Source organism: Aedes aegypti, chromosome 3 (assembly GCF_002204515.2).
Source record: "Aedes aegypti strain LVP_AGWG chromosome 3, AaegL5.0 Primary Assembly, whole genome shotgun sequence".
NCBI classification, from domain to species: domain Eukaryota; kingdom Metazoa; phylum Arthropoda; class Insecta; order Diptera; family Culicidae; genus Aedes; species Aedes aegypti.
In genome coordinates this window covers 140774028-140798573 of record NC_035109.1, presented here as the reverse complement: position 1 = coordinate 140798573, position 24546 = coordinate 140774028, and the positions used below count along the sequence as shown (strand labels likewise).

Below are 24546 nucleotides of genomic sequence, written 5' to 3'. Positions count from 1 at the left end.
ATAACATCAGCAAACGAGGGCCTCAAAAAGAGAGCGATACCCGACCAGAACCACATAACAAGATTATAAAACATTCCTATCAGCAGCAGTTAAAAATAACAGAAGTTGATATAATTTTGTTATCAAGATGACTTTGTTATCAACTTGTTATATTTTTAGTAACACATTTATAACATCATTTGTTACATTTTTGACTTCACTTTTATAAGTTTGATGCTAATAACATCCGATGTCATAAACAGTAACATAGTTTGCAATAATTTTGTTATTTTGTAACATCCTTGCAACACATTCTGTAATACTTTTGATATAATTATGACAGGGTTAATTATATTTTAGTTTAATTTGGTACAAATTTTGTTAGAATTTTTGTTATTTTAACTACTAACGGTACATGTTTTATAACAACTGGTGATATAAAAAAAATCATATCAGGGGAACACATCCTGTTATAATCTTGTTTCTTCCATCTGGTCGGGTAACAAACCCATTTTTCTCGTTTATTCACCATTGGGAGTAGGTGCTTTGTTTTACAGGCATGATAAACAATCCCATAACATTTGATAGCAAAAATGTCTCCCCGGTTTAGAGCTTGTTTAGATCATGCACTATAATCCCTTCAATATGATCAAAGTTGTAGCAGAAGGTGATAAACAGGCTCTCATTATGTGTTGCGGATCATGATGGCCACAGAGAGCGATAATCGAAAGATACTTTCAGTTTTGTCCAATTTCAATCCCTGAATGTGGTCATTTTTAGGGTCTTTTAGGTATTTAGGGTGACTTCTACAAAAAATCATGATGAAGCTTTTAAAAAAATGAAAGTTCATGACGGAATTCTTGAAAAAAATTCCATATGAATTCTATAAGAGAAATAAAAGAGGCATAACCGTATTCTGAGGAAATATTGATAAGATTGTGCGATACTTCTTAAACTTTTAATTTTGAAATACAGTTGTGTCCAGTTTTATATTTTTAACGAAGTACTGGCACCAACCGCTCGTGTCTAGATACTGTATTTTATTTTTCATAAGATTTAAGCAAGTTCAAATTAATGTTTTAAGCCATTTTTTGATTTAACAAATATATGGTAACATTGATCACCCATGTAAGCAACATTCGGTAATATTGCAAATAAAGGTACTTACTTAAATCATGGCCGAAAATGTCGACCAAACTTTTACAAGTGATTTACTTTTTAAGTCATTTCAAAACTAAAAACACCTTGTACCCCAGAATTAGCCTAAAGGTAGGCAATTCTTTAACCCTCTAATACCCAAATTTATATTTTCGATTTAAGTATTATTTTTCGTTATCTAAAATCGTTCTAAACACGTTTTGGGCATTTATTTATTTTTATTCGCAAATTTTTTAATTTTGGTTTTTGATTTTTATAATTTTTATTTTTAAACATCCCTAGCTTTTTTCATTTTTTCTTGAAGCCTTTTCTAGTTGTTGATTTTTGACAATAATAAAAATTTTAATTGTTACGGTATTTTGAAAAATATTTAATTTTTATTTTTTTTTCGGGGCGTATATTATTTTCCGTGTAACTAACGGAAAAACATGTTTGAAATGATTTTAATACCACCAGGCTCTTCGTTTGTGATAGGTTAATCGTAGAAAAATATAAAAGCTACGATTTGTTATATTACACGTTAAATGAAGCCCAGGCATTTGTAGGTTATATAAGAATGCAATTTTTCAAACAATTTGTAAAAATACAAAAAAGTTTCAAAAGTCATAAAAAACTTTTTTTATATGCGTGTTATGAGTCAAGGTATAAGCCAAAAATAAAATCATTTTGATTTCCGAGCTACGAAAAAATACACAAAATTCTAAAGTGAACCCCGTCTAAAGGCGGGGTTGGGTATTAGAGGGTTAAGGAAATTCTACATTCTCAATAGTAATTCGTTCATGTAGCCCAATTGAATAAACTTATGGAAGGTTTGACATTATAATCGTTTTCGACGATGCCATTTTCAGTAACAATCGCATTAGCCTTGCTCATATCGTTTGCAAAATTAATGTGAGATATGCATCTTTAATAGTGTCATACATGATGATGGAAATCATTGTTTTAAAAAATTGACAACTGCACTCATGAACTAAACGCAATTTTCGCAACAACCTTAAAGCTCATGCATGTAAAAAAGAAAGGAACCATTCATGCACGGATAAAAATCTGAATCCCACACCATGATTTACTAGTCATGAAATTCATAATCATGATTCTTCATGAACGTAACTTCCAGAGCGATAACACAAAGTGGTGTACTTTGCTTCAACTCATTCGCATGGATCACCCGTCATTCATCACGATAAATTGGTACTGTGGGAAAGTACGTGGCTCTGAATCAAAAGGTTCTTTGTTCGAATCCTGCTCCCGCAAATTTTATTTATTTTTTGTTTTCATTTTATCGGGTTGACTGACAGAAATATAAATAGATCCGAAATGGATGCGCGAATCATGACTTTCGAGCATTCGATGCAAAAACATAACACTTGTGTCGCGTTACGACAATCTGACTATCGTGAGTGCAATGCAAATCATGGTGTATTTTCATAAAATGAAAACATGCTGGAATCATGATATACGGGTGCAATATCATTATTTTGGATTCTGATTTCTGCCCGTGTGCTTTTAAAATGTTGATTCAAACTTTTTTTACGAGATGAGTCATTCTTATCAATGTTTCCCCGCTGATCAATGTTACCCTAGATTACGTTACTAGAAAAAATCTTTCAAAACTTCTGAAAGAACTTTTCTTGGAACATTTCTTAGAAGATTAGGTATTCTTTAAACCTACCTGGTGGAATTCAAGCAGTAATCCCTGAAAGAAGAATTTCTATACGAATGCATTCTAGCATTATTTTGGAGACATCCTGTGAGAAAATTTCAAGAAATTTCAAAATAAAATGAGGAAGGATTTTCTTCCACATAAAATCATTCAATAAAGTAAGGAATGTTCTAGAAAAACCTAGCAAGTACATCCTGATGCATTTTTGCTGGAGGTTTTAACGAAATTCCTGGAAAAATTCTTGCTGGAGTCTCATGACAGATTGCTATATTTGCTATGCTAATGTGTCTATGATTAATTAAGTTAGGGTTTCAGTCACAACAACGTATGTAGTAACAAATGGAAAAATTCATGGAGTGATTCTTGGTTCAATCTATGTTTTTATAAAATCCGTATAATTATTACATACTTCCATTCTTCCGTCATTATAGCACGCCTTTCATAACGCCTGATACATAGGCAGTCTGCTAATCAAACAGCAAGCCTCTCTGCCATAAAAATTACCATCCCTCCACTCTTCCTGCATTAACTGGCGTAGACGCAGTGGTATATATACGGTCTACTGTGGGAGCCAGTTTAATGCATCATCAATTCTCATCCCCCTTTCCTTCATTGGACAGCATTCTGACGTGACAGGCGCCATTGTTGCCTAAAAATAGAAGATCACCAGCACTTATACACTGAGGGTGTCTGTTAATCCCAAGCGTCATCTGTAGCAACCACGGGCGGTCAATCAGCTCAAGCTTAAACTAAATACAGTCAGTGACATAAGTTAATTACCAAATGCTGTTTTTTTCATACAAAATGCCCAAGCTTGGAGATCTGTGTCTCAGTTTCTGGTAGTCCCAATTGGCTGGAGTTTTGAAGAAGGACTATGAAAAACCTGATATTTTGTCTGTGGTAAGTTCAATATATTTTATTCATTTTTCAAACAGTTTCAGAGGGTTGTTCAAAGACAAAAGTAAGTAAGCTTATATTCTGAATAATATTGAAACTGTCATCTATTTATTTCAGTTGAGTGCAATTCATGTTAACATATTATAATATATAATATAATATAATTATAATTATATCTGTTTGGTTAAATTGGTGTTGATCACTTACACCCCTTTGCTTCTAATAATTTAATTTTTCCAAAAATTTCAATACTTGAGCTATCTTATTGTGTTTTTAAAAGATGAGGGAAAAAATCATGGGAAGATCATTACATGCAATAGCTTTCTTACTGTATTTTATAGAAAATAACGATGAAGAATTATTACAAAGAAGTCGAAAGGTAAGTATTCTAATAGTGGAAGTATAATGCACGATTCAACTTCATTTAATCGTTCTAAACTCACGAAGTGCAATGAATGTACATTAGGGCGGTTCAAAATTTAAAAATGTTTGAAAATCCAATCTCCCATATCTTTCTCACCATCCTTACCATAAAAATAGTGTTCTGTGAAATTTCCAGCTTTCTAGGTGGTGGCCCAAAGACAATGCAGGTTTATACGGAAATTACTATGGAGAAATTTTGAGAAATGTTCCAAACAGGCTAGTACTGTAATGTAAGTACAAATTTATTATCCCATAGTAGAAACTCATTCTTCAAATCATAATGAAGAAATTTGCTGTAGAGAGAAATTCAATCTGACGGATAGGAAAAGATATATTCATGAGATTGTTTGCTAATATTTAGCTTAAAGCCCTGTAAATATGTACAAAAATCCTAAACAAAATTATCTCAAAAAGACCTGAAGGTCGTAGACACAAAAGTCAATTTGGACAAATTGAGATGTAAGATTGTGAAAAATAATAGAATCGTTCTGGTGGGCTTCGATCCCACGACTCCTAATACGCTAGACTGGGCGCGTTAACCAACTACGCCACAGAACGGGTAACGATTCTGCAGCGCAAGCGGCCAACCTGAAACCAAAGTCCGTCACGACCCCATTTTCTCCTTCACAACCCTACATCTCCTGGGTCGAATTGGGCATCTCAGAGAGCCGAATTTCCTTGTAATTAGATGACATGTTTCAGCGAAACATTTCAACCAAATCGTCATATAAAAACCGAGTGTTTGGAATATGAGTCTGTTCGGAATTTGAGACAAAACGGTATATCGCCTTCTTAATATTGTACACTGTGCCAAAGCCTTATAGAGAGGAGACAGTTGGCTAAGATTCCGAGCTCCCAAAAGTCCAGGAGAACCGTCACCAACTGTAATTGGAAAACAGCACATTGGAAGAGCAGAGCGTGAAAAATTGTCAAAATGCAAGTAAAAGTAATTAAAATTCCTAGTTTTTTTTTTTTGACAGTTTCATGTGGTGTACTTTGCTTCAACTCATTCGCATGGATCACCCGTCATTCATCACGATAAATTGGTACTGTGGGAAAGTACGTGGCTCTGAATCAAAAGGTTCTTTGTTCGAATCCTGCTCCCGCAAATTTTATTTATTTTTTGTTTTCATTTTATCGGGTTGACTGACAGAAATATAAATAGATCCGAAATGGATGCGCGAATCATGACTTTCGAGCATTCGATGCAAAAACATAACACTTGTGTCGCGTTACGACAATCTGACTATCGTGAGTGCAATGCAAATCATGGTGTATTTTCATAAAATGAAAACATGCTGGAATCATGATATACGGGTGCAATATCATTATTTTGGATTCTGATTTCTGCCCGTGTGCTTTTAAAATGTTGATTCAAACTATTTTTACGAGATGAGTCATTCTTATCAATGTTTCCCCGCTGATCAATGTTACCCTAGAAGCACATTGGAAGAGCAGAGCGTGAAAAATTGTCAAAATGCAAGTAAAAGTAATTAAAATTCCTAGTTTTTTTTTTGACAGTTTCATGATTTCAAATTTTGAAAAGTTGAATACCTAAATACAGTTGTGTGTTGGCAAACTGCTAATGAATTTTTATATTCATATCATTTTTCATACTGAACAACAAGAAGTACCGTCGTTGGGGGTGACAATGGGTCAAAAAGGGATATGTGCGATTTATTTTTTGAATAACTATCGCAATTGAACTCAAATAAACTTCAAATTTGGTGTGTATGTACTTTGATGGTACATTAACAACTGTTCAACAAATTGAAGACAAACATTTATTCACAGCGGCACCACAAGTGAATGAAAAATGACCCAATCTCACCCCATAGAGGGGGTGACATTGGGTCACTGTAATTGAAATAACTTGTTTTTGAGAATATGATTTCAAAACCATTCACAACTGAAAAATATTGACAAAAAACGATGCAAACAAGACAAAAAGATATCTAAGATGTTTCACAAGTATGATAAACCCACTTAAAAGAAAGATTATACTCAAAATTGAAGAGCTAAGAGAAAAAATATGTAAATCTAACATTTATCGTCAAGTTTATATAAATTTTCTTGGTTTTTCCCTCAAATTGTCTTCAAAGTCTCATCCCCATTGCTATAAAGCCCATTCAGTTTCCCCAAAGGTGTGCTGAAACAGTGATTATTTTAAACCTTCGCAAATAGTTAAATTTCGGTGCGACATTCCACGATCAATAAATTTCAGGCAAAAGTTGACATCATAATCCCAGTATTTCAGCGATCCAACTCATTTGTACTTCCGTGAGATGTTTCTATAATATGAAAACACTGATAAATAATAAAATTTAGAAAAAACACCCTTTTGATAAAAATTTACGATGTTGCTGCGCACGAAACACAGTAGCTGGTTTGTGAAGTTGTCAAAATGCGTTGTATTGTTATTCAATGCACGGAATACTCAAGTAGACTTGTTTGATGTTCCAGAGATGCTGTATTTAGAAAGAATAAACACATCTTAATGATAAAAGAGCACACCTGGCACCGTAAAATGTCAAAAAAGTGGACTTGGAATTTCATTTACTATCGTTCTTGCTTGACCCAATCTCACCCCCATTTTCAATGTTTTAGACATCGTACCGAAAAAAATGATTTTTTTGTGGGAAAATCAAACAGATTCCGGAAAATACCTGTGATGTGTAATGAAAAGGCTTTCAACATTCTTCTAATACAACGATAGAGGCTAGAGTACATGCGTGATACTTTGTACAGGAGAAATTTAATGTTGTAAATTTTATCTAGTTTCAACATGCAAATTTATTGATGTAGTACACAAAAACTACTGTTTCTTATTCTGTATATTGTTATGAATTATGTGTAATAATATGTTCCTTAACATATGAATTATTAATTTTAGTAATATCAGCGTTATTAGCTGAAATATTTCACAGAACATATTTTTCCGTTTTGACCCAATCTCACCCCCTAGACCCATTGTCACCCCCATCGACGGTAAATATGATTTTGACCGAATTAAAAGCATCTGACCGTTGTGCAAAATCCAAGAATTAAAGAAAGCAGTCAAAATAGGCAAGAATAGATGCTAACTGTCAGTGAGCTGTTTCTCTCAGGCCATAATTATTGGTACACTGTTCTTTTAGTAGCGGTACATTTTTTATTTGTGTTCCTATAATAAGTGTATCGCAAAGTCGTCGCAAACATTCAAAACAGTCTCAAAAATATTTGGTTGAAGCCACAAACAATAATTTGACCAGAAATACTTTACAATGTATTTAAAAATTATGATATTGTTTCATTAAAATTACATTTTGTATGAGCATTTTTCAAATTACTACCAGATGACGATGAAAATCTTGCACACCTCTGAAAAAATTGATATGTTAAAAAATTTGTTAAATTTAAAGGAAAAATGATTTTTGTTTGTGCTAATATATTCTGTGCCACAACTCTCACGACATAGTGTAAAAAATATATTGAAAAATACATATCCTTTGAGAGCAAAATAACAATCCTTTGAGAGCAATCACAAAAATCGAAAAAGGTCGATTTTTAAGGACCGCTTTTTTATGTTCTACACGCTAATGGTAATATCGAACGATTGGAATGAATAAAAGAAATATTTTCGATTGCATATTTGTGAAGTAACGTAAGCAAAAAAGGGTACTCTATATAGTTAACGCAGTATATGACAGAGCTTCAAAAGTTGATTATACAAAAGTGACATTCTAAAACCGAGCTTATTCCAATAATTGAGCTTTCTTAGAGTAATAATTTATTTTTTTGAAATCCGTTTAATACAGCACATGAAGTTAACATATTATTCGAAAGAATAAGCATTTTATGCTATTTGGTTTCATATAAAATTTGTTCAATACAAATCATCGAATCTTCAGAAGACACTTCAAAAATGTAATTTTGTGCAAGTATTGTATTATTTTCTATGCTTTATAAACCTTGTTGTATTTATATTAAGACTGCATATTATTCAATATTTTTTAAGTTGCTTCAATACTTGATGACATGATGAAGATTTGTGTGAAAAAAGCTTTTAAAAAGATAAACTTTGCTCTGAGATAAACCGTTTTGAATGTTTGCGACTACTTTTCGATTTACTCCTAAGCTGCAGTATCCGTTGTTCTTCATGGGATTCACCATTATAGGAACACTTTACCGCAACTATTTAGCAGTTTTTATGGCATTTGAACAATGTTGAAGCAATTCAAACGATTTTTTTTTATCTTCTTCTTCTTCTTCTTCTTCTTATTATTATTATTCTTATTATTATTATTATTCTTCTTCTTCTTCTTCTTGGTATTAACGTCCCCGCTGGGACAAAGCCGGCTACTCAGCGTAGTGTTCTAATGAGCACTTCCATTTAACTGACAGCTTTCTTTGCGTAAGTTGACCGTCCGGGACTCGAACCCAGACACCTTCAGCATGGCTTTGCTTTGTAGCCGCGGACTCTAACCACTCGGCTAGGGAAGGCGTTTTTTTTAACTATTTCGTGTATTAACAAGTCTATTCGTCGATTGGCAGTGTCGGTTCTGTGATTAATTCAATGAAATCAGCATATGTGGCACCAACGCAACAATAGAAACACCCACAACTATCGGATTACTCACCTTAATTGAAAGCAAAGAAGTTCAGAAAAATTTCATATGGATTTTTTTCTAGTACTTTCAATGTTATCAAATATTGTGCAAAACACGAAGTAAAGCACCTTCTACAAAACGAAGTAAAGCACCTTCTACATACCTCTAATTTCAATTCATGGTATATATTCTTAAAGCAAAAATCAGCCTGTTTTTAAATGTGTTACTGGATATTGGTATATTTTGGAACAATTTTGTTTCTGCTTATGTTATTTATTTAAAAGAAAACAAATGATAAAAAAGTAAATTAGGTTTTATTAAATAATGACGATAGTGCTTCCTATCACAGAACAGCTAGATATACGAAATGAATGTAAAGGTTAGAATCATACTAATGAAGACATTGGAAGAAATGTATGAAGAAGTTTCTTTTAATTATATAAGATGCACTTCAATGTTTTATTCAAATAATCATCTAGGCTAATAGTTGAATAGTTGAGCTTTCTTCCGGTTTTGCTTTATTGGCTTGCTATCAATGAAATAAATACGTCACAGATTACTTTTCCAATAGGCAGATATAATGCTATCGAGCAGCCATAGACGAATGTATACGTAGATTAACCTTTTTGAGCATGAATATTTATGATGGAAGTAAATTGCGAAACATCACGACCTCCAATCCCTCAGCATATGGATTCCGGGAATGGAATAATATATACCCTCTTGTTGCACCGATTGGTGAATGAAGTAGGAAAGCCGGGACTGATGAGATTCCCTCTCATCAGAGAAATGCATACCATACGAGGTTGATGGCATATGAATGGAAAATGAGCACAGTGTATAGCTATATTTCTGAATGCAAAATTTACGTTGGATGTTACACCACGAATATTCACGTTACAGCTGGTGTTGGGAAATGTCAGAACCATCGCTGTTATTGCCATGAGTTTTTCGTCCTTTAGAGCGAGGATAACAGTCTGGCTCTTGGTCTGGCTGGAATGGAACAGTATGGTTCATCGAAACTGAGAACCATGACGGCGCACAGTGGTATCGTCAATAGGTTAAAAATCGGAAAATAACACGTCTATGCGCTTCCGTATTGATTCACGAAATCCAGAATGTAGAAATATAAATTTTATACACGTCCTTGTTCGATCTTCAAAGTAAGGCAGTAAGCAATGCACAGTGGTTAAGCAAAGAAATTTAAGCAGAAAGATGCATTTAAATTTTAGACATTTAAAATGGAACTTTAGACGATAACTGTCTCACAACATTGTTGGTATAACAGTCGACTCTTCTCATCGCAGGAACCATCGAGATAGAGAGAGATCGAGATTGAACATCACTCAGACAGACGTCATTTCATTTTTGCAAAATGTTTTGAATCCCAAACAATCTAGTCTAGTAACCTTTGATAATGGGCATATCAACATATGGAGAGAAAATCGGAAATGAAAATCACATCTAGATAGGGAGATGTCGAGAAAAGGAGGATATTGAGATATGGAGAATGAAAATGTATGCAGAATGAAGGGACCGAAGTAATCATCGACATAGAGAGAGATATCGAGATGTAGAACATCGAGATGTGGAGAGTCATGCATATCAAATATTGCATAAGATGATTTATGACCGCTTCGTACAACAAATGGAACCACTGTGAGGGGTGCAGTGCAGCGAGATTGCATTGTTATGGCTTAGAAGGATTAAAGTTCTTGCCCAAGTGTGCTATCATAACACAGCCTATAGTAAAGCAATGCGTTCATTCGAGACACGTCCTGGGCTTTAAAAGGAACCGACTCGCCTGTTGGGGAATCAAATAATGCGTATGCACTTGCACTGCAGTCAAAGACCTGCATTATATGGTGCAATACTGGAACGCTACACTTGGTCGACGACTGTGGATTATGTGAAACGTGATAGTTAGCAAGAGGCTCGAAAAGATTTCGGTGCATAATTATTTAAATTCACATGGTGACGATTGCGATCCACACTCAGAGGTAGGAAATTTTCCTACCACGATTAACAGTGTTCATAACGATAACGCGATAAGTTGAGTGCGAAACAGACAACAGGGCTAACGTGAACGGCTAGGGCAACACTAATTTGTATGGTCATAAAAATTGAAACATCAATATTTGGTGTCTGCCCTTGGTTGTCTTTAGCACTTGTATTCAAATCATTACCATCATTATCACGCGTACCCTTCGAGAAGGTTAACGGCGATGCGATGAATTCATATTTACCTGCTTATCTGTCACGTTCACTATCGCTTAGCTGCAGTATTCTCATTTCGGAGTCGAAAAATAACTTGATTGAGATTTCTGCAGCTAATTCTTATCAGTTTGGAATTTCAGGTTTAAGTGATATGCAGAAACTTCCTAGCAAAACTGAAATAAATGCTACTATCAACAATTTGGAGCAGTTATAACTGTCTGGTGGCAACGGAATAGGACTCAGAGCCCCCAAACAGATTCCAGATACTCCGGATATATGGTCAATTTACACTTTCCGCAGAACCCAAACATGCGACATATCAAAATTTGCAGAATTTTATGAAAAAAAACTTCTAAGAGAATCCTAGCTGTCATAAGCCTTATTGGCCACAGAACCGGTTCCAGGGGCCCCGGCGAAGTGGCCAATTTACGAATCATGTACAATGACATATCAAAATTTGCAGAATTTCATGAAAAAAAACTTTAAGTAATAATAGCTGAGCTAAAATGACCACCCTGTGGACATGGAATCGTTTTCAGAGGCTCCGATAAAGTGACCAGTTTACAGTTTATGTACAATCCAGCTATGCGACATTTCAAAATTTGCAAAATTTGATGTAAACAAACACTTTAGGTAATAATAACTGTCCTAAGCCAAAACGGCCACTCTGTGGCCAAGGATTTGGTTCCAGAGGCCCCGATGAAGTAGCCAGTTTACGGATTGTGTACAATCTAGTCATGCAACATATCAAAATTTGTAGAATTTCATGAAAAAAATAACATTTCAAGTAATAATAGATATCCTGAGCCAAAATAGCTACCCTGTGGCGTCGGAATCGAATTAAATTTACAGCAGATAGACCAAATTTTGCCTAATTTCAAATGCTAATAACTTTATGAAAAAATATTGAATTGGATGCATCTGATAGCAGTTGAGCGCAAATTTGGTATAGTTTGCACAGTAGCGTATCTAGGGGGGTGCGGTGGGTGCGGTCCGCACCGGGCCCCGAGCTCACAGCGGCCCCAAAATTGCAGTGCGGATTTCTCATAGTATTGAAAGTTCGACCTAGCTTATAGGAAATTGACAATTTGTATGATCCCAAACTAAAAATTTGTATAATAAGCATAGGTTTTGGAGGAGATTTGGATTAGCTATATATAGGGGCCCCTTGATTATCCCTTATTTCCAGTACTTTAGGGCTAGATTTAGAGTCAGCAGAGGGGCCCAGGGAGATCGTCACTTCGGGTCTCCACAAATATTTGTTTAGTAAGTTATTTTCCTTGTCCAATCAATTGGGCGCATGGAAGAACTGAGCCTTCGAAAAGGGCCGCGTTCAGTTAAACCTCATATGGAAACTTAAGTAGGCTCAGATACCTTTTTTAAATGTCGAGTCTGATCACGGCTTTGGTTTTATAAAAAAAATACTTCATGAATTTTGATTTCCAATTCAATGCACCTCAATTTGTTGGCCTCCAAAAATCGGGAGCGTTGGTGAGCTTTGAGCTTGAGGTAATCAAACCTAATTTTTTTATCTAAAAATACTTACCAAAAATCATCTGAATTTATTCTCGGGTGGCCTTAAATAATAATTCAGGATATTTCTTTTTAAAATTGGCCTGGTAATTTATATGAAATTATGCCATTGAATTTACCCCTTTTTTTTGTTAATCTTATTTTGAGATTCCTCCAATGTTTCGTTGAAAAAAGTAAAAAATTCTTTCAAGAATTCGTTTAGAAATTTCAGGATTTTTTGCAGAAATTTTAATTGGATTTCTTCAGAATAAACATTAGCAACAAATTCAGGGATCTTTTTCCAGTGATTTCATGTAAAGAACATTATGAGCAATCCTACCTGAAATTTTTCAATTAATTTCTGAAAAAAATGCTTCGGGCGTAAAACCGCTATAAAATAGCTAGTAATAATCGATTTGACATTACGATATGGACGGGTTTTAAAAAAATGCCACAGATATTCCGACAATGATAACCTTGATTTTTTCAACGATCCTTGAAGATTGCATACAAGAATCGTTCTAGGAATTTATCAAGATTTCAAGCAAGAATTTCATTGAGGGAACTTCTAAACATTTGCCCCTGAAAACCACTGAAGGTATTTCTTGGCGTATCCTTGGTCAAGTCCGACAATTTCTCAAGTATTCGTTTACCATTGCAATGACTCCAGTGATTCTTCCACGAATTTTACCTTTTCAAATATACCCCTTGAGATATATCTGAGGGCTTTTTTCTAGTTTTCATTTTAGAAGTTTGCGAGTTTATCTCAGATAATTAGGAATCTTTTTGGATTCGTCCTCAATTTTTCACTGGGAGCCCTTCTTGAATTTGTTCATTACTACAGGATGTCCGTAAATTACAAAACAACAAAATATGTGAAAGATTATCTCTCATTTAAAACAATAAAAATCTATGTAGATGTAGGGTTTTTAATACATCTATGAAATAGCGAAAGATACAATGATTGATAATTTCAAAATTAATGCTTCTTACTGAGATAATCAAATTTTAATTTATTGGAGACGTTTTCTTCTGAGAGGCGCTAGCCATATTATATATAATTTCTATAAGATGAATTCAAATATTCTATTTATTTTTGAAATTATCTACAGAATATTGGCTTAGGGATAGACTGGAAACAGAAAATAATTCATTTCAAATCCATTGAATTCGAATGGTATTTCTCTTCCATCATAAAGCTCGAAAAACGGCGTTCGTTAAGACAGTCAAACACGATTGGGATGGATTTCACAAATATTTGACATCAAAAATGGGTCAAATTTGTTGCTTGAGAAAATAATATTAAACCATGTAGGAATGCTCAATGTATCTATTCCGGTTGCCTAGAGGCATGTCTTCAAATTTAGTACGGATAATATGCGGATACCCTGTACGAGAAGTTCTTCAAGTGATAAAATCAAAAATTTCCCCAGTAACTTCTGCCAGTTTTTTTTTATCAAGAATTCTTTCAAATATTCCTGCAAAATGTCTTCTAAGACTTTTTTTACAAGGAGTTTTTTTATCCAAAAATTTAGAGAATTTCGGTAGAGTTCCAGCAGTTCCAGAGTTTTACCTTAGAAAAATCTGTCCATGTTTTTTTCTTCAAGGGCGATCCATTAATAACGTAAGACAATTTTCGGGATATTTCACCTCTGTCTTAAATATAAATTGTATGGCGCGTAAGAAATCCTGAACCAAACCTCTCTTCGAGGGGCCCCCAAATCTACCTTCGCACCGGACCCCCCAAACTCAAGCTACGCAACTGAGTTTGCATGGTGAAGCAAGTTAGAAACTTGCTTGGCCAAGTATATTGGCCACCGGACGCAGAAGATGTTCCCGATTTCCGAAGTCATGTCTAAATGGCATTTTTCATGTCGCTTGTTATTTTTACGGTGTGAAGTTGTATAGATGTTCAGCCATTCCATGAAAAACCGATCTAGTGAGTCACCGAATTCCGTGAAAATTTGCTATTTTGTTCCTTACCCGAAATAAGGATACACGTGTTTTTGGAAAATTGGAAATTGGACCAGAAAAATCGCGATTTTGCAAATTTTTATTTAAAAAAAATACAACGTTCGACCGATTTTCAATCTTTTTGGACGAAATGAACGCTAATTTAATTTCACAAAAAAATGTTTTTACATGAAAAAAATCAAAAATTTCCATTTTTTGTGTTTTGAACGCCTTGGGACCAAAGGGGCTTTTAGAGTTCTCATTTTTTCTTGAAAGTTCAGTTAATTTTACGTTTACTGTCAAATTTTCAGCGATGTATGTTTTTTAGTTTTTGAGATATATTTTTTTGAAAATTAGTCATTTTTCATCGGCACGTACTGTACGTCTTCTTCTTCTTCATCGCATGACGTCCACACTGGGACAGAGCCTGCTTCTCAGCTTAGTGTTCTTATGAGCACTTCCACAGTTATTAACTGAGAGCTTTCTTGGCCAAAGTTGCCATTTTCGCATTCGTATATCGTGTGGCAGGTGCGATGATACTCTATGCCCAGGGAAGTCAAGGAAATTTCCATTACGGAAAGATCCTGAACCGACCGGGAATCCGCCGCGGACTCTAACCACTCAGCTAATGAAGGCCCCGTCTTCGTAGCACAGCGGGTAATTTTGATTTTCTGTCTCTTCAGCCTAGGGGGAAGCGACGACAATTCCTGCCCTGCCTGGCAGTAACTCATTCTTATATGTGTGATAATGGTTGAAATATCGAAATTTTATCGACTATCAATCGATTTTCATATTTCAATTTCATCCAACATTATTATAGAACCATTGAATGTTCACACAATCATAGTGTGAGATGTATTCGTCTTTCTTACTTTGCCCCACTCAAACGCGTTGATCTTCATGGAAGCCTCGAAGCGTATCCATTACCTACATCTTATTCCCTAATAGAGCCAATTTTACGACACACTTGCCTCTCGCTCAAGTATTTCACTGATCAAAAGCATCACAACAATAACAAATCCAGCTCACAACGGCTCATCGCATGGTTCCTCCAAGCCTCCATACATAACATCCGGCGCGGTAGTCGTTTTTCTACTTAAAAATAACTCATTCCACTCGAGCCCCAACAATCGAGTTGACCTTGCTGGCTGCGTAAAAAACACCTTCAAAAAAACACGTGAAGTTGAGAAACCGGATTGAACCGGAAGACCAGTGTGTGAAATTCTAGGGACACTGTTTCCCAATTTTTTTTTCGAATTTCGCCCCTTTAAGGAAATTATTTTTTTTATCGCCTCTGATATGTTATTTTACTTTTCTGATGTATGTGCTTTATTGTGTTGGGAAATTGACGCAGATATTAGCATTAGTGAACAGAAATTTGATCAAATCAGTAGTTCAAATTAATTTGTTTTAACAACGTGACTGTTTCAAACTTATTCTTGAGGCTTTTAACAATTTATCAGTTATTCTTATTAATAATCTATTTCATGATTTATACTTGGAAAATAATTTCTGTATCATCTGAGAATACAAGTTATTCAGTATTGTCAAAATGTCTCTATCAGTACTGTAAATGATAATAGTAGTAGGCTTGAATTTCAAGAAACTCACGTGGCTCTTGAATCTCATGAAGTAGCCTATGTTGGGTGCAAGGATTTTTTTATTCATTAGTGAAGTGAAGTGAAGTGAAGGCTCTAAATGCGGTAAATTCAGTGGGAAATAGAACATTTTTCTACAGTAATTTTGGATTGCCCTTAGCAACGGCTATTTCGCTATTTTAAAGGCTTTTTGCCTAAAGCAGCGATGGGCGTGAGTTTCACTGGCTTTGCTAACTATGATTTGCTTTGCTTGGCTACTGTAGAGTGAATTTCATGATTTTTTCCAACTCTGATCTCTATAAGTCAAAGTTTTACAATTTGTATTACCTACAAGCAATGAGACCTTAAAACAAACATTCCATAAAGTCTCAGACCCGCCCGCCCTCGCTATCTTTCTGTCGAAACGAGAAAAAACGTAAACAAAATAATCTAATTCAAATCCCCGATGGGCATTTATTTACGGAGCGGCATAATTAATCAGATCATGCAGGTCGGATACAGTTGATTGTACTTTATAAATGGTGACCTCGTGCGTATATCTCCACATGTTTTTTTAAGGTGTGTTCTGTTTGGCAAATGCGTCGTAGTCGTAGGCTGGTTGGCCTTCTACATATTCTAACGTTTCAATTCAATGAACCAACCGATTGGCCCTTCATCCAATCGTTCTTCGCGCCCGGCCCACGAAAATACCACACCATACACCACACTAATAAAACGGAACCGGACCACATCACACACGAATTTTCAACTGCTCATAGACGGTATTTTTACTTGTTCACTGCTCTTTTCTTTATTACCCTTGAAAGTAAACACAAACAAAAAGATTATTGAATGTGTCAGCACCAGCAGATTGAAACTTTCGCTGCTGGTTCTGAGAAATGGCCAGCGATGTGAGAATATCGCATGCGCGATCAGTTCCTTCTAAGATATGATAATGATATTTATTGTAATCCATGGGCTCATTCACAAATTTCATAACGCTAAAGGGGGTGGGTGGGTGTCCTCTTGATGTTACGGCTCATACAAAATTAGTAGAATATTCATACAAAAAGCTTTACGGTGGGTGCGTGTAAAAAATGGGCATTTTTGGCGTTATGAAATAAATGAATGAACCCCATAATAAAATACCCTTCATGATAATACTTTTTTCTGACTGTTTCTCAAAAATATGAGTTCTTGAAGTTTTTTTTTTTTTTATGAACTACCTGAAAGTCCTTGAAAAAACTCCTGGAGTTATGTTTAGGAGGGTTTGAAAAGTCATGGTGCTCAACCCTAGAAAGACCCGTGTCCAGTATATTCTAATACACATTCAAGGCAAAATTATTTCGCGCTAGTGTAACTGTCATCATTGGTGATTATATTTTTTGTTATTTCTCATCGTAAATGACTATTTTTCATCGCGCCAATCCGTCATGGAATGGTTTACTTTCACGCATTGTCGTATGAGTTTATTACCAAGCTGAAAAGCGTTTGGTAATGACTCGTTACGCAACGCATTTTAGTTGCGTAATGGTTCATTACGCAACGATTTTCTGTAGGGTAATGAAACACATAGAATTTATGTAACCACAGACAAACAGACGTAACACTTAGAACAAATCTCGATTGGAATCATAGTCACTAGGACATGTACGCCCAATGCTGAAATCGGTGTGTTTGGCCAACGGCCAACAGATGGCGGTAGTGTGCACACGTCAAAAACGAACAAAAACTATGCAAGCGCTGCGCTGGTGGATTGGCCACCTACCGTTTCAAATGGATTGGCCACCTATCGTTCCAAAGAATATAAGATTACGATTCTAATGACACTTTGATTTAAAATTTTGATCGATCCAATGCTGAGGAAATTAGATATGATTTTTCAGTGTGTTTTTTGAAAAATGTCACAACTTTAAGTAAAAATTTAGTATACAAAGTTCAAAGAATGTTTATGGAAAAATACATACGAAGTAAGAATAACTCTTTGCCTTTCGAATGCGGGTTGAAGTTTCAATTGGACTTGTAATCACAGAGATATGGACAGAACACTCTTGTATGTTTTTTAGGGAGTGAACCCAAACTTATGCACGGGAGTGTAACTGTTACTATCATGCCTAGAAAAAGCGAGAGGTCTTTTGATTGTGTGGCTTTGTAATCTTCAGCTAGAAATTTCCCGCCGGATTCGGACGCTCTTGCAGCCGAAGTACTGGGCGCAAATGCTGGAACAGAAAAACTGTAGTGAGGAACTGTCGATGTTGATGGCAGTAGCTTCAGAAATTGTAGATTATATTACTCCGGTTGGAACCAGCCAGGGCCACTTCAGCTGCTGACTCAATATCAATCGAAACAATGTTTCCAATAATGATGCTATCCGGAAGATGGTTTGAAATATCGCTCAGTATAAGCTACGATGATCAGAATTTTTCAAACATGGCTACGACTGACCATACGCTTATTGATGAAAAATAGTTTAAAATTATTCCTTTCATGAAACAGCAAAAATATGTTGTACGCAACTCGATTTTTACAGCACTCGTCATAATAATCCAACTCGGCAAGCCCCGTTGGATAAACGTACGACTCGTGCTGCAAAAATCTTAATTCTGCACCTTGTTGCGTAAACTACGATTTTGAAAAGTGTTATAATGCTGATTAACTACAGAAAGAATTGTGGAAATATTTAAATTATAAACTTTTTTTTTTGAATTTCTTTATTAGTATCATTCCAAACATTACATTCATTTGGTATATCTAGGTGTTCTGTGTTATTGGACAACACTATCATCCTAATATGGTAAAACAAATCTAAGACATTTGTTCCAATGTTTCAACATTGGATATTCTATATAATTCATTGGTACTATACCATGAAGGAAGCTTCAGAATCATTTTCAAAATTTTATTTTGAATTCTCTGCAGAGCTCTCTTCCTGGTATTACAACAGCTAGTCCATATTGGTATAGCATACAACATGGCTGGCCTGAAAATTTGTTTGAATATCAAAAGCTTGTTCTTAAGACAAAGTTTAGATTTTCTATTAATAAGGGGATAGAGACTTTTTACATATTTATAACATTTGGCTTGAATGCCCTCAATGTGATTTTTGAAAGTTAAATTCTTATCTAGCTTGAGCCCAAGATACTGAACTTCATCTGACCAATTTATTGGAACCCCTCTCATCGTGACAATATGTCTACTTGATGGTTTCAAATAAAGAGCGTTTGGTTTATGTGGGAATATTATTAGTTGAGTTTTGGAAGCATTAGGAGAAATCTTCCATTTTTGCAAGTATGAAGAAAAAATATCCAAACTTTTTTGCAATCGACTACAGATGACACGCAGGCTTCGTCTTTTGGCGGAGAGGCCTGTGTCATCCGCAAACAAGGATTTTTGACATCCCTGAGGTAACTCAGGTAAGTCAGATGTGAAAATATTGTATAATATTGGTCCCAAAACGCTGCCTTGGGGAACACCAGCTCTTACAGGAAGTCTTTCAGATCTGGAGTTCTGATAATTTACCTGAAGTGTACGATTTGACAGATAACTTTGAATTATTCTAACAATGTATGTTGGAAAATTAAAGTTTTTTAATTTTACAATCAAACCTTCATGCCAAACACTGTCGAATGCTTTTTCTATGTCTAGAAGAGCAAGACCAGTAGAATAGCCTTCAGATTGATTGGAACGGATCAAATTTGTTACACGTAAAAGTTGATGAGTAGTCGAATGTCCATGGCGGAATCCGAACTGTTCATTGGCAAAAATTGAATTTTCGTTGATGTGGACCAACATTCTGTTCAAAATTACCTTTTCAAAAAGTTTACTGATGGATTAAAGCAAACTGATTGGACGATGGCTAAAGGCTTCTGCAGGATTTTTGTCTGGTTTTAAAATTGGAACAACCTTAGCATTTTTCCATTTGTCAGGAAAATATGATAACTGAAAACATTTATTAAATATATCAACTAAAAATGATAAGCTACTTTCTGGAAGTTTCTTGATGAGTATGTAGAAAATTCCATCATCGCCAGGAGCTTTCATATATTTGATTTTTTTTAATAATAGTTCTCACTTCTTCCAAATCAGTCTCACAGGCATTTTCGAAAACGTTCTCTTGATTGAGAATATTTTCAAAGTCCTGTATAACTTGATTTTCAATTGGACTAGTAAGTCCTAAATTAAAATTGTGCGCTTTTTCAAACTGCATAGCAAGTTTTTGAGCTTTTTCACAATTAGTTTTTTTTCTTTCTTTATTAACGAGATTGGGCTAGTTCATCTCGGGCGATTTCGCAATTAGTTAGTAACGATTTGTTTTCCTCTTTCAATGCCGGTATTGGCTTCTGAGGTTTTTTCAAAAAGTTAGATAATTTCCAAAAGGGCTTAGAGCCAGGGTCCAATTGAGAAATCTTATTTTCAAAATTTTTGTTTCTTAATTGTGCAAAACGTTTCTTGATTTCTCTCTGCAAATCCTGCCATATAATTTTCATAGCAGGATCGCGAGTGCGTTGAAATTACCTTCTCCTCACGTTTTTAAGACGGATTTAGAGTTTAAGAGCATCGTCTATAATCACGGATTCAAAATTTACTTCACATTTTGGAATTGCAAGCTGGAGCTGATAGGATTGAGAATCGCTTCATGGGATATTTGAAAAGTCACAGGGACATGATCAGAATCAAAATCAGCATGAGTAACTAATTGGCTACAAAGATGACTAGAGTCGGTTAAGACCAAGTCAATCGTAGATGGATTTCTAGAAGAGGAGAATCATGTAGGGCTATCAGGGTATTGAATTGAGAAATATCCTGAAGAGCACTCATCAAATTAAATTCTGCCGTTGGAATTACTTTGACAATTATTCCATGACTGTTGTTTGGCATTAAAGTCACCAATGACAAAAAAATTTGACTTATTGCGAGTCAATTTTCGCAAGTCAGTTTGGAGCAAATTAACTTGCTGTCCGGAGCATTGAAAAGGCGAATAGGCAGCTATAAAAGTATATTTACCAAGCTGTGTTTCAACAGAAACACCTAAAGTTTCAAAAACTTTAGTTTCTAATGACGAAAACAGTTGATGTTTTATACACCTATGAATGATGATTGCAACACCCCCACATGCCGCATCAAGTCGATCATTACGATACACAAAAAAGTTAGGATCTCTTTTGAGTTTAGATCCAGGTTTTAAATAAGTTTCGGTAATAACTGCTATATGCACGTTATTAACGATAAGAAAATTAAACAGCTCGTCCTCTTTACCATTCAAAGAACGAGCATTCCAATTAAAATATTTAAATTATTATGTGGATTCATTAGAAAAACGTAATCCAATAACAATTTGAATAGTAAATTTTATACCAACTTGGACTGTTTCAGTCATAGTAATGGCTTTGAACATTGCATCAATCATTAGATTCAATTGTTCAGTTAGAAATTATCCGAAGGACTTGTGACCATCAAATGCCTATCAAAAGTACCAGAAGAACAATTTTGTAGCAGAAATCGTTCATGTATATTTGGTGAAATTCGTTTTCTCTTTAGACTTGTATGAAGTACTGTGGAAGTTTTCAGCAGATTCCCATAAAAAAGAACTCCCAGCTTTTAAAAAGCTCTCCGGTGATATTTTTAAAAATATTTTGGCACCATTTTTAAAATTATATGGCACCATTTTTTAAATTAAAGTTTGAATATGTTATAGCCGTTATTTGAGATGGAAAATTTGCTAAAGTAGTTGCAAGAACATGCTCTTTCGTGTTATGAAATAAAAACAAGAATTCATCAAACATTTTAGGACCCAATTTGTTTAGAAACTCTTCGAGAATATTTTTCTATACATTCCATGATTTTTCTCAGTTTTTCCTCAAATTTAATTATAATTTCCTAGTGAAATCAATCCACCAGTATTTTTTTTTCTAAACTTACAGAAATCCCTAGGAATATTGTCAGTGTCCTGTAAGTTTCATGTTTGTTTATTCCAGTAACCTTATGAGGAAGTCTTGAGTAAGAACTGCTGAAGGAATCGATGACAAAATTCTGTAGGTAATCAAATGCCATGAATATATCGATTCTGATTTTAAGTAAACGTATTACACAACAATGCCGACCAAGAAATATTTTCAAGAAATGCCAAAAGAATAACGTCAACCTGCATCAAGTTTTCAATTAAATCCAACGGAGGGCTTTATTAACATTGTGGAACACTTTTTTATCATATTTGCCGGTAATAACTTGATTTGGGTTGCTGAAGTAATTGCCGTTTTCAAGTTTTTGAGATATGCTGTTAAAAATGCAGAAATCGACGATTGCTGCAAACTTGCATGCAAGTTTTCCACCTTGAACAGCGATCCATTTGCTTAATTTGTTACAGAATGCAAATTTTATATGTTAAACGATATTTATCTATAAAGATCATAATACTTTGATAGCGTAGCGGTAAACGCGCAGCTATTCAGCAAGACCAAGCTGAGGGTCGTGGGTTCGAATCCCACCGGTCGAGGATCTTTTCGGGTTGGAAATTTTCTCGACTTCCCAGGGCATAAAGTATCATCGTACCTGCCACACGATATACGCATGCAAAAATGGTCATTGGCATAGTAAGCTCTCAGTTAATAACTGTGGAAGTGCTCATAAGAACACTAAGCTGAGAAGAAGGCTCTGTCCCAGTGGGGACGTAACGCCAGAAAGAAGAAGAAGAATACTTTGATGCTCAAAAGTTGTTTTTCGATTATCTAGAAAAAATCTGTTTTTGTTTTCATCTAAGAGAAAAAAGAATTTTAAATGGAGTTTGCAAGCATGTTGAAAAAGTCGATTGATTCTAAATTAATCGTGCAATTTGAATCAAATTGCAAAAAAAATAGATTATGCCCTAAATTTGATACGTGTTTTAAATATTATATACCCACAACATTTTTAAGCGTATTTATTCAAAAACAGAACACATAACAGCAAACAGATGTACCACAACAAATCGAAAAGACACACCTCTGTCGACAGTAAAACCAGCATGTGTGTTCGAATAAAAATATCATCGGCGGTTTACCACCGAGAACCATGACGAAGGTCATCCCAGATTAGCTGCGAGGCTGCTCAGACAACTCAGCTGTTCAAATTCACTTCCCAACGCAATGGAGCAGTAGGTAAGGCGGGTTTCTCATCGAAGAGTCACCATTCGTAATGATGGTTCACGTTATGTCCATATGGTGTATACATAAACAAATGTTTAAATACTAACGGAGTTGCAAAATCTTTAGGTATCTGAACAACATAACTACAAGGTAAAATTCAACCACTAAATATAGATAGATTGAATATGATGACAAAACAGGTTCGAGTAATACGCTTAAGGATTGGAGAACAGAACAGATAGACTGCGGTATGATAACGCAGATGGAACTATAAATAGCTCACACATATATAGGGATCTGTACAAATTGTCAGGTTTTTATAAATTCTATAAGACTTGTTCATGATTTGATTGGAACCCGGGCCGTACGTCATTTGGCCAAATCCAAAACAATAGTAAACTAATGTTAGCATGTTACACCCAAACCTCTTTTTAAGTGATGAGTCGGAGGTACGAAAAAGGAATTTAGGTAAATGGTAATGTTAAATTCAGTTTGAATAAAATTCCTTATATATATCAAGCAGACTACTAACAAGACTTGTTTGACAAACTCTGTGTAAAGCTATATCAGCTTTATACTGATACACTGATACACTCATTGCCACGATTGACGATCAATATTATCCCACGAAATCATGCAAGCAGCAAGATCTCCAACAATGCCAAACAATAGGATGATCATTGTACCACTGAAGTTGTTAGCGTGCGGGTCCGGTCCTTCTATAAAGTGCATGGTGGTTAGAATCAAGTGAAATTGACATCAAAATCCACAACATCAATTGAGAAGAAAGACCCGCGTCTAGTACGTAAACCGCGTGTGCCTCCGAAGGGTCTGGATTTGGCACGCAGGTTATAAAGCTCTCCTCGCATGTATGTACTAAGTGCTGATCATGTGCTACAAAGGAACAATTCGTTGACCGAATCGGGATCATAGAGCTCCGTTCCGAAAACCGACAGCCCATTGCTAATTACAATCAAACCACGTTATCCGGACGAAATATATATGAACAGAAGGCCTTCAAAACCAGAGAGCCATTTTGTTTGCAGTCCAATCTGGCACGTGAAAACACGACAGGACGCTCTGTCTCTCTCACTGTATGCACTTTCCCCGTGCCCTTGAGACGACCGCTGCGGGAGGCTGCATGAGCAGGATCTACGCAAAGAGGAGAGGAGTGACATCATCACTTTGTTGCGACGATTGCATGGCATTGGTGCGACACGATCGCTTCGGGAGACATCAATCCAGAGTGCGACACGATCGGATCGGACACCTCTGCGACAATCACACTGCAACAATCCAGCGCAACAATCCAGCGCAACAGCCTGGTACGACATTGAGTGGTGCATCAATGCAACAATCTTGCAACCACGTATGCTGTGCGACGACTGTAGTTCTACGTGTGTGCAGCCATGGTACGGGCCCCCCAACGAAGCTGATGAGGTCATAGTAGCTAAGCA

The 24546-nt window shown here is 35.6% G+C and overlaps 1 protein-coding gene across 11 annotated transcripts in view; it reads right to left on the bottom strand.

The window, feature by feature from the left end:
• Nucleotides 1–24546, bottom strand: part of LOC5567575 (uncharacterized protein ZK1073.1) — a 260885-nt gene that overhangs the window by 141558 nt on the left and 94781 nt on the right. For 9 of the 11 annotated variants that reach the window (XM_021848523.1, XM_021848527.1, XM_021848521.1 and 6 more), the window contains exon 4: nt 20484–20486. The exons of the other annotated variants lie outside the window; for them this stretch is intronic. In XM_021848523.1, the coding sequence (XP_021704215.1) occupies nt 20484–20486 (3 nt within the window). The remainder of the gene's footprint in view (nt 1–20483; nt 20487–24546) is intronic. 11 annotated transcript variants of the gene reach the window in all.